The following is a 12,972-nucleotide window of genomic DNA, read 5'->3' as shown; positions in this document are numbered from 1 at the left end:
TGCTCACTGTTTCCACAGCTGGAACCATTTTTAAGGATTCAGCCTTGAGAGAGCGGCCCATCTCCTTCTTTAATCTCTGCTGGACCTCTGTGTGCAGGGTCCTATGTGCAAATCAACATGGTCCAAAGCTGGACAGCAAAACAGCTGCCCAGCTTTGGACTGTGGAGAGAGAAAAGAACTATAGGATGGGGCCGAAAAGCCAAGAAAAAAAGGAAAGAAGGAAGAGAGGAAGGAGGGAGGTAGGGAAGAGGGTGAAAAGAAAAAGTTCTCTGAGAGTCATTTAATGCACTTCTCAGTGTTTCTCAAACAATGTGTTAGAAAAAGAGCCCTCTCAACTTAAAAAAATGTTCCAAACTATCACAGACTGATAATTTTGTAAACTACAATAATAATGAATTACTGAAAATAAAACAAAAAAAGATATATAAAGAGGAACATTAATTTTTATTAGACTGAAAATATTTAAAATTAACTCAAATTGTTATAAATGTTTCTAAATATGTATTCTTTATTTCTGTTCTGTAGTTAACAGTTTGCAGTTGGCACTTACCTGCCAGCCACGCCTTGAATAGGACTGATTTAGTGTAAAGGCAGAGAACTCTACACTCCCTAATACCTTCAAAAGCATTTCTCCCTCTCCTTCTACCATATTGATAATGTACATGGTGATTGTGTTAAATCACTTCATCATCATTATATTATATTATATTAATTCATTCAAGTTTGAAAAATAGATTTCTTCTTTTGAAAAAGAGCAAGGAAGAAACTTTAGCAAGATTTCCATGCAAATGCTTGAACTTTATAAAATGCATGAGGATAAGTGATAAGCCTCACTAATCTGGAAAATTCATGGGTGTGGTAGGTTTACTTGCTCTTGATGATGTGCCCTTCAGTCAAAGGCCACCAGGGACACCTGCAGCTAAGCGAAGTGGGTTCCTTACTTCTTGTAGAGAGAGCACACATATCCAAGGAATCAGGAGATATACCAATAAGAAGGTGTTACAATGGATCTATTATAGACTTTGGACTTTGGGTGATTTGGAGGAGGGTTTAAAGAAGCAGATTTGATACTGTCAGAAACTAGGGGCAAATCTGTGTGTGGATATTTTGTAGGTGGCACAGTGATTTTTGTCTGTGATTAGAAAAAAATTATTGAGTGGTTTTGTTTGTTCTTTATTTTAGTCTCAGAATAATATTGTCTGAGGTTGATATTCTGTGAGTTTATATTTAACAGGAGAACAAAATGACCAGGCTATGAGTGTCAATCCAGATTGTAATAATATTGGTGCTGTCAAATCAGCTCTGGACATCAGAGGCTGCTTTTTCTTTCTCAAGGATGAGTGAAAGTGGTGTCATATAAAACTGAAAATAAAACATAAATCTTGTTCATTGTCTAAATTCTGAAGTGCATAAGTTTGTTAACAGTAATTTTTGACTTAACTGAGTCTATGGATGCATGCAATATACATGATTTAAAAACAGAAAGTATTGATTATTTTAAATTAGTCAAGCCATTGACAAGTTCAAAGCATAGTTACTTACATATTTATTCAAAATAAGTTTGCAACAGGATGTCTGTCAGGCATCTGGGTTGAGACAGAGCAGTTTGAGAAAGGAATTGCACTTACAAGATTTTCATTTTTTGGGTAGGCTGTACTGCAAGGCAGAAAATTGAGTGATTTGGATAAACTGTGTGTATTTACTGAATTCAGTATGTCTCAGTCTTATGTCTTACATTTTAAAATAAAGTTTTTCTATGGAGTATTCTAATATTCTGAACATTGGCTTATTTTCATTTGCTCTTCTGAATGATTGTTCACCACAGCCAGTAGCCTTATGTAGAAGTTTTATCTTCTTCATGACTTTTATCTCCAGCATCCAAGTTCCCAACATAAAAGTAGATCAATACACCTCTGTGGGACTTAACGAAACAGTTTACTATAAACTTAAAATATCTTAGTTTAAAATTTGTGTATGAACTTCTGGCCTTTCAACTTTAGAGTACTTAACTTGAAAATTATCTTTAAATTGTAGATTTGTTGTTTGTATAATAAATGAGAATTATAAAGCCCTTTTGAATCTTTTTAAGTGTTTCTTGTGGGCATACATTAAAGAATGAAATATCACCTGTTATGTATACATCACAAGATGTGTATTAGAATCTGTATTGTTGGCAAAACTTCACTGAAAGTACTATTTTATCACTAACTGTAAAATCAGGTTTCTTTGTACCAGTTACTTTAATAGACCAATTAAATCTATTAAACTGTTAGGAAGCACCTCAAGAAAAAAAAATAGTTAGCAGCCCTTTTTTTTCTGAATTTGTAGGCTTTTATAATAGTTACTTAGCAGACATTGACCATGTCTAGATAGGCATATATATTTGGCCCTTAGTGGAAATCTACATTTTAAAACCTGATTTGCTGTTTGAACATTTGTTCAAATTTTCCCTTGTCCCCTCCTCCTTGGGTGTCAAGGAGAACTAAATCATATAGGGTTAAGAAGCACAGTTTTGTCTAATAATTGTGCCTTAGAGGTTACAGGATTTCTGTAGTAGTGTAGAACTTATGTCACTGAACACAAGGGACCCATGTGAAAATCAATAAATCATTGATTTATAAGGATATAAGGATATATAAGGATAATTTTAGGCTGGTTATTTTCACAGGAGAAGCTGTGAAAACTGAGTAAAAGTTATTCTTTTTGTAAGAGATATTTACATTTTAAGAGAAATCTCCACTTGTAAGGTGTCTCCCTCTCTGCATCAGGAAGAGAAGGATGACTCTAGATATCTAGAAAACTCTTAACAGTGAAGAGACAATGACAAATCTACATATCAACCTTACCCTTGTTTGCAGTTAACCTTCCATAGCTGCTCCTCCCCCCTTTATGTCTTTAGCTAGAGATGTTACTAGAAGTGGTGGCCTGGGCCATTTTGAAGAGTGTTCCTGGGTCTCTTCCACGTGTACAGGATGTATACATGTGATTAAACTTATGTTTGTTTTTCTCATGTTATCTTTTTATTACAGTAGGTGGGGAGGTCTCATCCAATGATCTGGAAGAGTAGAGGGAAAATTATTTTTCCTTCTCAATACTGTATTTACTTACAATAAATACAGTAAATACAGTAAAACAGTAAATTGCTCTGTTGGTGTAAAATGAAGTTGAAGAAAATAATGCATTTTATTTGTATATTTTCATATTTATTCAAGTCAAATAACTCTTTTCCAGATATATTTTTATATTTTAATTCTAGGAACATTTGCGAATTAATCAGGAAGGACTTGAAGTTAACCACCTGCTCTGGCACTGTGTGGCTGCCTGGTCATGTGTTCAGAAGAATAGTCCTCAGTTGAATAAGGTGCTTGAACATCTCATCTTTCATAAAATGCAGCTTCAAAAGAAATGCTGGTAAGAGGGATTCTATAAATCCAAAGTAATTCATGGAGAAACCTTTGTGTTTAAATGTTAAATAGCCTTTGTACTTAAATGTTAATCACACCTTAGTTGACTATGAAAAATATTTATGATCTCTATTCCAAAATGCTAGGGCAATTTATATATTTTGTATTAGTTCATTTCATCAATAAATTGTTTTTATCTCTCATTTTTTTTTTGCTAGTTTGCATACATGTATTGCATAATTTATCTTTATCAAATGAAATTTGTTACTGATAAGGAGTGCATCTCCACATTTAAAACATCCTTTATTATTTGAGTTGTTAAACAACAACAGAGAGGTACAGTTTATTATCCTTGGAGGAAATATACTAAAATTCTCTTTCTTTATGCCTTACTTGTAAAATATAACAAAAATCAATCTTGACTGATAAGTGTTAGTTTCCTCCTGTACATATATTCATTTGAGAAGGAAGAACAAGTCTTATATATATTACTACCAAAGAGGACACGGGTTCAATGGAGGGAAGAAGAATTTTTAAGGAGTATTTCTGAGGAAAGGGATCAGTGGAGATTTCTCTTTTCAATATTTGAGGACAAAGTTTTGAATTCCTCTTCTAATGCTAATCGTAGTAATAATAATAATAATAATAATAATAATAATAATGTCATGCCATAACAAGTTGCAAATTAATTCATTATATATTTTTCTTAAAATTAGTTCCTGTTTTTAAGTCTCTGGCTGCCAGCTCTACACAGAAGGTCTTTGTATATGTAAATTATAGGAATCTGGAGGATTCCTTATTTCCTAGTTTCATTTGGAAGTTTTTGGGATTCTAGATTAAGTAAAGATATCTGGAAGATGGCTTAGATTTTGCTTAATTTACTAGAAATAGCCTAGGTCAGAAGACATTTCATCATTAATTTATTCTGTTTTGTCCTGTGACAGGAGAAATCTACTCAAAATTGCAGTTATCAAGGATTGTGAGACTTTTATCCTTTAAACCTAAGGATAATATCTTTAAATAGGAAAATTACAATGTAAATAGAATATAATTTCAATAAGTATATATTAATATAGAGCTGATAAATACAACAAAAATTAGAGATTTCTCACTGGTACTAAGTAGGTTATGGTGATTTTTTTCAGAACACTCTTACGATAGGAAGTAAGTGGTTAAGGGATTCAAATATACACTTTAGTTTTCAAAAGGGTCTAGAACTACTCTTGAATGACTAACTTCATTTAAAAAATAAGATAATTACATTTTAACATATAAAAATAAATATTTCATGACTGTCAAATTTATTTTAACATATTCTAATAATTACCAAATAAGCAACTTTAAATAAATATTGAGATAATAAAAATGGCTGGTCAAGAGTAGCTAATTCTGAAAGTCAGGGAATTGTTTCCTTAACCAATTTTCAGTTTTACTGAACTACTCTCAACATGAATTTGTTAATGATTTGTCTTGTTAAACAAACAAATAAACAAACATACCACAGGCCCCAAATTCTGCACTTGGACTGAGTTCCCAAATTGGTGCGTAACACATAATCTAAGTGCAGCTACCCCTGGAAATGTAGTCTTAAAAAGGTCAGCTAGGAATTTTTCAATCTGCACCAATGAGTCTGCCATTTGGGCCCTTTCCATCCCCCCAAAAAATGAGATAATCTGTGTGATAAGACACCTTGCTTTCTCCCCTGGAAAGCCCTCACGTGAAACAATTTTCTTCTTTTGCTATTAACGACTCTTCTATAAAAACACTCTAACTTCTTGGAGCTCCCCTCTACTTGCTAGATAGGGTGCTGCATGATTCATGAATCATTTAATAAGCCAATTAGACCTTCAAATTTATTTGCTTGAATTCTGTTATTTAATAGTCTTTAAGATTTTTTAAAAATGTTTTTAAGTTTATTTATTTATTTTGTGGGGGAAGGGCAGAGAGTGGTAGAGTGGGAGAATCCTAAGCAGGCTCTGCACTGGCAGCACAGAGTCCCACCTGGGCTGAACCCACAGACTTGAAGATCATATTCCAAGCCAAAATGAAGAGTCAGACGCCCAACTGACTGAGTCACCCATGCACCTTGAAGTTATTTTTTTATACTTAGTATTTTACAGATTTAGGGGCATTGGAGATCATACAAAACTATTCTTAATTTACAAGTGGTGAAACCAAACCCATGTTTATTTGGCTTACTAATGACTGAAATGACATTTTTAGGGTCCCAGTATAGTGCGCTTCAGTACCTTATCCCACTAACACTCTGGCAGCGCGAGTAAGGAGATAACAGTTTTGAGGCATCTTGTCAGTAAATCCTGACTTCTCTTTTTCTGGGAATGCACTGTGTAGATTAAGTGAAGGAAGGGATGGCAGTATTTAGACAATGCTGAATGAACAGAGGAGTAAATTTTAAAAAATGAAACTTAGTAACTGCTTAAAGTCAATATGAAAAGAAGTGCTTGAAAAAACACTGCTAAATGATTTTGAATCTATTTCTTATATTTACTGTTTCTTTTAAAGGGGTTTCAATTTATTTTAAAGTGATGACTCTAGTAAACAATAACCTATTTACATTAATTTTTAATTTTTTAAAGTTTATTTATTTTTGAGAGAAAAGAGAGACAGAACACAAATTGGGGAGGGGCAGAGAGAGGGAGAGAGAGAATCTGAAGCAGGCTCCAGGCTCTGAGCTGTCAGCACAGAGCTCAACTTGGGGCTTGAACTCACTGACCATGAGATTGTGACTTGAACCAAAGTTGGTTGCTCAGATGACTGAGCCACCCAAGACACACCTAAAAGATTAATTTTTAAGTTAGTTAACAGAAGTTAGTCAAATTTTCTCCAAATATTAAAGAATTAATTTTTCTTTTTACAAAATGCTTATTTATATAATAGCCTATACTGCTATAAAGAAGCCATTATTCCTGATAAAATTTAATTATCAAAATCAAACCAGAAATGCTTTCCATTTTTAGAGAAACTTGAGTATTTGTCTTACATAGTCCTAAGATTGGGTACATGTAAAAATTTAAGAAAGTGAACAATGTATTTAGAATGAAATAGAAATATTGAGGCATCAAGCCTTGATAGTAAATTTAGGCATTGTCAGGATTTTCTTGACCAGATAGCCTTGGAATTTTAACACTTGGTGGAAGATAATTTGGGTTAGTACTTGAAACGCAAGTGACTATTGAGAGCAGTAACCTGAACAATTTTGTTTGCGGCACGTATCAGTAAAGTCCCCATAATGGTGAAGCAGAGATTTAAATTCAGAGATTTAAAATGCAGAGGGGAGACCATTCAACTGAGTAATCAGAAGAAATTTGGTTAATAGTGGCGAAAATTTCTTCTGCCCATACAAGTGAGTGGTTCTCATCTGCCCAATTCTGATGCTATCCATCAGTAAATAATTGATCATTGTAGGTCCCCCCCTTGCTGCGTACAGCCCCCTTTATAAAGATCATACAATAGAGAAGGAAAGAAATAGAAGCAAGTGGTTTCGGCTGAGCCTGGGAAAAAACAGGCCCAGAATCCATGAAAGGACTCAGGGAAGACATCACAGAATTAGAGCAACCTCTCTGCTCACTAGGGGACAGGGGAAAAAACTGAGCAGAGGAAATGCACTAAAGACAATAAATTACAAAATAGGGTAAAGAAGTAGAGAAAAAGAGACTACACGAAGCCCTCCTAGCTGTCATGCCCCAGCCTTTATCTGGGAAGCTGAGCTGCCCTGAGCTGCAGATAAGCAGCTTGCTGTAAGGCAGATTTCCATTTAATATGGTTAAATTTTATATGATGCTTCCTACTCTCAATGCTCCACCCTGCAGTTTGGCCTTTTATAAACTGCCCCATTTGCTTTGAGAAGATAGCTCAAGCCAGTGCAAAAGCCTTTCTAATCTAACATGAAAATAATGAATTGTGTTTATAATTGAATTATTAGCCAATGAAGGCTGCTGAGAAATGCAGTATGGCATTTCAGTGGAGCAGTATAACATATAAAATTATATCTCCCAAAGCAAAATAGCTGATTTAATGTGCTCCATGAATGTATTCCAAAAAAGCTTGACAATTTAAAATTATGTGGACAGGGCAAGTCGTTTCCAGAGGTATAGTATTTGTATTTGCATTGAAATGAATCAGACAAAATCAACTGCTTTGTATAGGCTGAAAGGCCTTCTGTCCAGATCACTGATATCCCCATTGTCTATCTCCTGAACCCCAGTAATTATAGTGCTCATGGGACAGTCTGACCAAAACCATTCAAAGCAATTTTTGTCAGTAGTCCTCTGCCTTCTTCATTGCTGAGATGACAGTATAGGTCCTCACTCTTCAAATTTATTTCCTGGATTTTTTAATTTATCCTTTGATCCTCTGGGCTAGGTTTAACCATTTAGTATACATCAAAGGTAAATATGTTATTATGCTTTGCTAAGTTATGGTGCAGTAAGAAAACATTCAACCTCATATCAGAAGACCTGAGTTTTAATCCTGTTTCTTGCTACCTAATTTTGAGTCACTTGACCCTTATGAACAGAGTCTGGTTAGCAGATAAATAGAGATAGTAGCCAACTCAGATTTTGAGAGATTTAAATAAGTAATGAGAACACTTTTTTATATTTCAATTCTCCTTTAATACTTCATGCCCTGCTAGTTCAGATTGGAATTATTTGTTTTCCTTGAGAGGCTCCTGCCCACTGAATTTTGATCTCAATATGTGACACATGTCCTCTCCTCAGTTAACCAAATTAGAAGCCCTCACTGCTGCATTTCAGGACTGTTTCCCTGCTTTCTCTACCTGCTCTGTCACAACCTTGGCTTAGGCCCTTGTAGTCTCATGACTCCTGTAGCTTTTTAACTGGTCTCTTTGCTTTACGTTTTCCCTTCAATAATCCGTCATACTCTGCTGGCAGGGCTACAACATAATATGATTAGACCACTCTCTGGCTTAAAATTACATAAGAAGAACTGTGTTTTTAGGTCACAGGGCTGCATTGGTGTCTTATAACCTGTCATGATTCGAAAAAAAAAAAAAACCAAGAAGAGTAAAAACAAAGACTGAAAGATCCTGCTACCAGGATTACTTCCCACTAATAAACCTTAACAGATGAAGTGCCTGATAGGACTGGAGAGAGGTGACAATCAGTGACCACCTGCCGCTGCCTTCCTGGCTTGTCTAACACACCAGCGCTTCCTTCTTCCCCACTGTCATCCCTGGAGCTTGAGAATGAAGCTCTGTAAGCAGGAGAAAGGACTCTCTTAGCAGACACGCTGAGGACTAGACCTACATGTCCATCTTTTCTGAGTAGTATCAAAAATCAGACAATGGCAAGAGAAATCCATTCTTGAAATTAGTCTTCATAAATGGTCAAAACCAAGAATGAAATCCTGACTGCCCCCTTCTCCATGTGCAATGAAGATCGAGACTTATTTATTTACATTAACCCTACCTTCCTAGACTGTTAATATAATCTGCAGTTTCTGATAACCTTAAGGCTAAATCACGATTTAAAAGTTTCTAGTCCCTCCTTATAGAATGAGTTTTATATTGATATTGCATTTTAAGGTCATATTTATGATATTATTTTGACTTATTAAACTTTATTTTTCCCACCCACTATCAGCTACTTACCACTACAATTTCCCATTCTTAAGCTGCTAAATACTATTTAAAAAATAAATGATAAATAACATTTGTCACGATTTATTTCCCCTAAAAAGTGGAATGTACATTTTGTCTGGAAATAGACTTTGCTCACAGTTTTTTTTCCCTAATTCTCACTTTAAATCTCTAAACGTTGCTATGCCATTTCCTAACTTATAGGTATGATTAGATGCTCAAAGCCAGTCTGCTTCTTTTTTCTTTTCAATCCAGAACTTTCTAGGAACATCTTTGTGATTTGGTAGCCAGGATATAAAAGGCATCCTCTCTTATTTCATTGGCCATCTTATGAAGTGTGAAAGCAAATCCTCCACTTCACTTAGAGGAAATCCCTGCTACGTGAAGCTTTGCACAAATGCTGTGGTGACAGGTTTACATGTCCCGAAGGCCTTCCATTGATTATTCATCATTCACATGCTCAATGCACAGCTCCTGCCTCTCGGTGCTTAGATTATACACTATGTTATAGTGGAAAACCCATATATGGCTGCACTGAATTTTAGATTTAATTTTTGGTTTCTTGGCATTGGAAAGGTTTTCCTTCATCTGGATTCCATTTTCTTCATAACTTTAAAATCTCTAAAGTTCCTTTATTTTTTTTCCATTTTGTAGTACTGCAGATTTCCCTCCCGCCCCTTGATTTTATGTTTCTTCAGTGAGAATTAGATACTACTGTGTCTCAATTTGCCAGCTTTAAATGGAGTTGCCTTCCTCTAAATTATGTCAGAATTTTCCAAGTTTTCTCCCTTCCAACCAACTTTTACAGTTAACTTTCTCATCATGGATTTGAAGTATATTTTTGTATTTTAATCTCGTTGTAATCTCTTGCTTTCTTACTCTGTTACCTTTCATCTCAGTATCAAGGCTTTTCATTGTCTTTTCTTCTTCCTTGGCTTAATCAAAGATACTTGGGAGTCTTGTAAAAATAACTTCTGGTCCCTGTAAGAAATCATTTTCAGAGATATGATCTTCCCTGGGTATTTGGGTTGATATTCTCTTCAGCCCTTGCTTGAATATATTTTTCATCAGTTTTGTGTAGGATCCCCTTCTCCATTTTCTATTTTACTTTCCTCATTATCTAGGAGAAATCTCTAAAAACTTATTTTAAATGACGAGGTCTGTGTTCACAGCACACATAACAGAGATGTTGAATGCTGCAACATTCAATTTGCACTATCGTCAGGGACCCTCCTGTGTGCCTCCTACTCTTTGATCTTTTACCTTTGAGGAGAAAATGCCCTGCAGTGTTCCTGGCATCGTGTGCTTCCCTCCTGATCCCAGCCCTCACATATTCTCTCCTCCTTCTTATACACATTGTCACAGCATGGTTTTCTACCCTTTTTGTCATCTAGAAATTGCCATCTCTGAGTAAGTATAGAGAAATGAAGATGAGGCACAGAAATAATACTCTGGCTCCTTAAAACAAAACAAAACAAAACAAAACAAAACAAAACAAAACCCCCCAAAACAGTACTCCAAAGTAAGGGACTAGCTTTACTTTTTCTGAATCTATGGTAAATTCTGTAGATAGTAGAGATCTTTTATTCCTCCTTTTATTCCTTTTAAATTTTGTAGAGTAACCAAGGCTGCTGTGTTTCATGAAGAGGCATGTGCGCACTCCTTATTGCTGTTTCTAATCCAGCTCCATCAGCTTTATGGTTTGTGGAAATTCCCTGTTAAGTTGCTGCTCTTGGTGACTTGTCCTTCACTCTCTGTCTTTCATTTTGTATGGTTGTGTGGACCTTTGACATTGTCAGTGTTTTCTTGGGTATCTGTTGAAAGGTTGAAATAACTCTGTGTAAGGATCATGACTTGGAGATATTTTATTTTTTTAGAAAGTTTATTTTGAGAGAGAGAGAAAGAAAGCATGTGAGCAAAGGATGGGCAGAGAGAGGGAGAGAGAATTCAGGCAGGCTCCTCCTTGTCCACACAGAGCATGATGCGGGTCTCAGTCTCACCAACTGTGAGATCATGACCTGAGCTGAAACCAAGAGTCAGACGCTGAACTGACTGAGCCTCCAAGGTGCCCCATGACTTGGAGACAGTTTAATTCCATCTTTTAAAATTGCAGTTTGTCCATTGAGGAGATTGATATAGAGGAGTAAGGAGAATCTAGGAAAACTGTCTTGAATGCTGATGTTCCTAACCTTTTTATAAGGTTGTGTGTAAATAGCTAGGAAGCTTTTTATGAAGCCTCCTGTTGAATTTTAGCTGACTTGTTTATCATCTGTCTGTCTGTCTGCCTATCTGTATTTATGTAATATGTTTTAGCTGATTTATATTAGTGTAGAAGGGACTCTGGGCTGGAGTCCAGTCCAGGATCGGGTCTATCTACCTGTGTACAGGGATTCACATTAATTTTAAAAGTGAAAAAAAAATTGGGGCATCTGGGTGGCTCACTCAGTTAAGTATCCAGCTTCGGCCCAGGTCATGATCAGTGGTTCACAAGTTCGAGCTTCGTGTCAGACTCTGAGCTCTCAGCACAGGAGCCTGCTTCTGATTTCTGTGTCTCCCTCTCTCTCTCTCTCCCTCCCTGACTTGAACTCTGTTTCTCTTTCTCTCAAAAATAAGTAAAATGTTAAAAAAGTGAAAAAAATTGAAAAGTAAAATGAATCAAGTAACTATTATTTTAGACAAGCCAGTAAACCTCTGTCTCAGTTTCCTTATTTGTAAAATTAGGGGGAAATCTATAATTTTTATAGATTACTTTAACATGTTTAATTTCACAGCATTGTAAAGCCAAGTCAGTGTACTGATAATTGAGACCTGGTGTACTGTTGTGAGTTCATAAATAAGCTAGTGCAAAATTTCTAACCTCATCAACCTTGAATTCTTTCGACGTGCATTGATTTCCAGTTTTGATTTTTAACAAGCTCCCAATTTGTAAGTATTGGTGTTTCTATTACACTTTTGGCAAAGGCATTTTTGCTCACAGAAAATGTTGCAATCAGCAGCATTTATTGAAAACAGTGTGTTTGTGTTGAAGCATTTTTCCACCGTAGGTGGCTGACACTGATGGGTGTTTTTTCATCCATATTTTAGTGAGAGCTCCCTAGGTTAGTTATGATACTCCAGACTTAAAAGAGAGCAGAAGAACCAGAATATTGGGACTGTGAGGTATGTTCAGGGACTAAGATGTTTTGTAAACTCTGTGATTACACTTTGCTTAATTTTGTGAAGTGAGGACAGGAGTGCTCTGAGAATGGCTCACTGGTTGTTCCCCTCAGAGGGCATCTGGCCCTCAGTCACTCTAAGACTTTACAGAGAAAAGTTATCAAACTCATGTCCTTTGACTTTGAAGGGATAGTCTATATGTAATTCAATTTAGGTCAACATTTTGAACCTAGCCATTTTACATAGAGTATTTTATTTAAATTTCACAATAGTCTCTGAAAAGTAGGTTTTACTATATTTACTTAAAGATGAGGAGATTGAGACTAAGGGGGAGTGTGCAAATTGCCTTATGTCATATACCTAATTAGTGGTAGAGATAAGATTCCATCTATAGTTTGCCTGACTCTAAGTTCATGCATGTGTTGAGTCTATCAGGATTCAGTTCTTCTCTGTGTGTGGTTTTCTTTTTTTTTTAAGACAAAATTACATTTTATTTTTTTTTAAATATTTTTTTGTCAAATTGATTTCCATACAACACCCAGTGTTCTTCCCCACAAGTGCCCTCCTCCATCACCACCACCTCTTTTTCCCCCCTCCCCCTTCCCCTTCAACCCTCAGTTCATTTTCAGTATTCAATAGTCTCTCAAGTTTTGCATCCCTCTCTCTCCCCAACTCTGTTTCCCTCTTCCCCTCCACCCTGGTCCTCCATTAGGTTTCCTCCTGTTTTCCTGTTAGACCTATGAGTGCAAACATATGGTTTCTTACCTTCTCTGCCTGGCTTATTTCGCTTAG

At 35.8% G+C, this 12,972-nt stretch overlaps 1 protein-coding gene across 1 annotated transcript in view; it reads left to right on the top strand.

Annotated features, from left to right (window-relative positions):
• Window positions 1-12,972, top strand: part of TMEM232 (transmembrane protein 232) — a 208,954-nt gene that overhangs the window by 43,967 nt on the left and 152,015 nt on the right. The window contains exon 10 of the mRNA XM_029942687.1: window positions 3,257-3,411. Within this exon, the coding sequence (XP_029798547.1) occupies window positions 3,257-3,411 (155 nt within the window). The remainder of the gene's footprint in view (window positions 1-3,256; window positions 3,412-12,972) is intronic.

The sequence above is a fragment of the Suricata suricatta genome, chromosome 6 (assembly GCF_006229205.1).
Source record: "Suricata suricatta isolate VVHF042 chromosome 6, meerkat_22Aug2017_6uvM2_HiC, whole genome shotgun sequence".
NCBI lineage: Eukaryota > Metazoa > Chordata > Mammalia > Carnivora > Herpestidae > Suricata > Suricata suricatta.
This window is presented reverse-complemented; position numbering and strand designations above follow the sequence as displayed.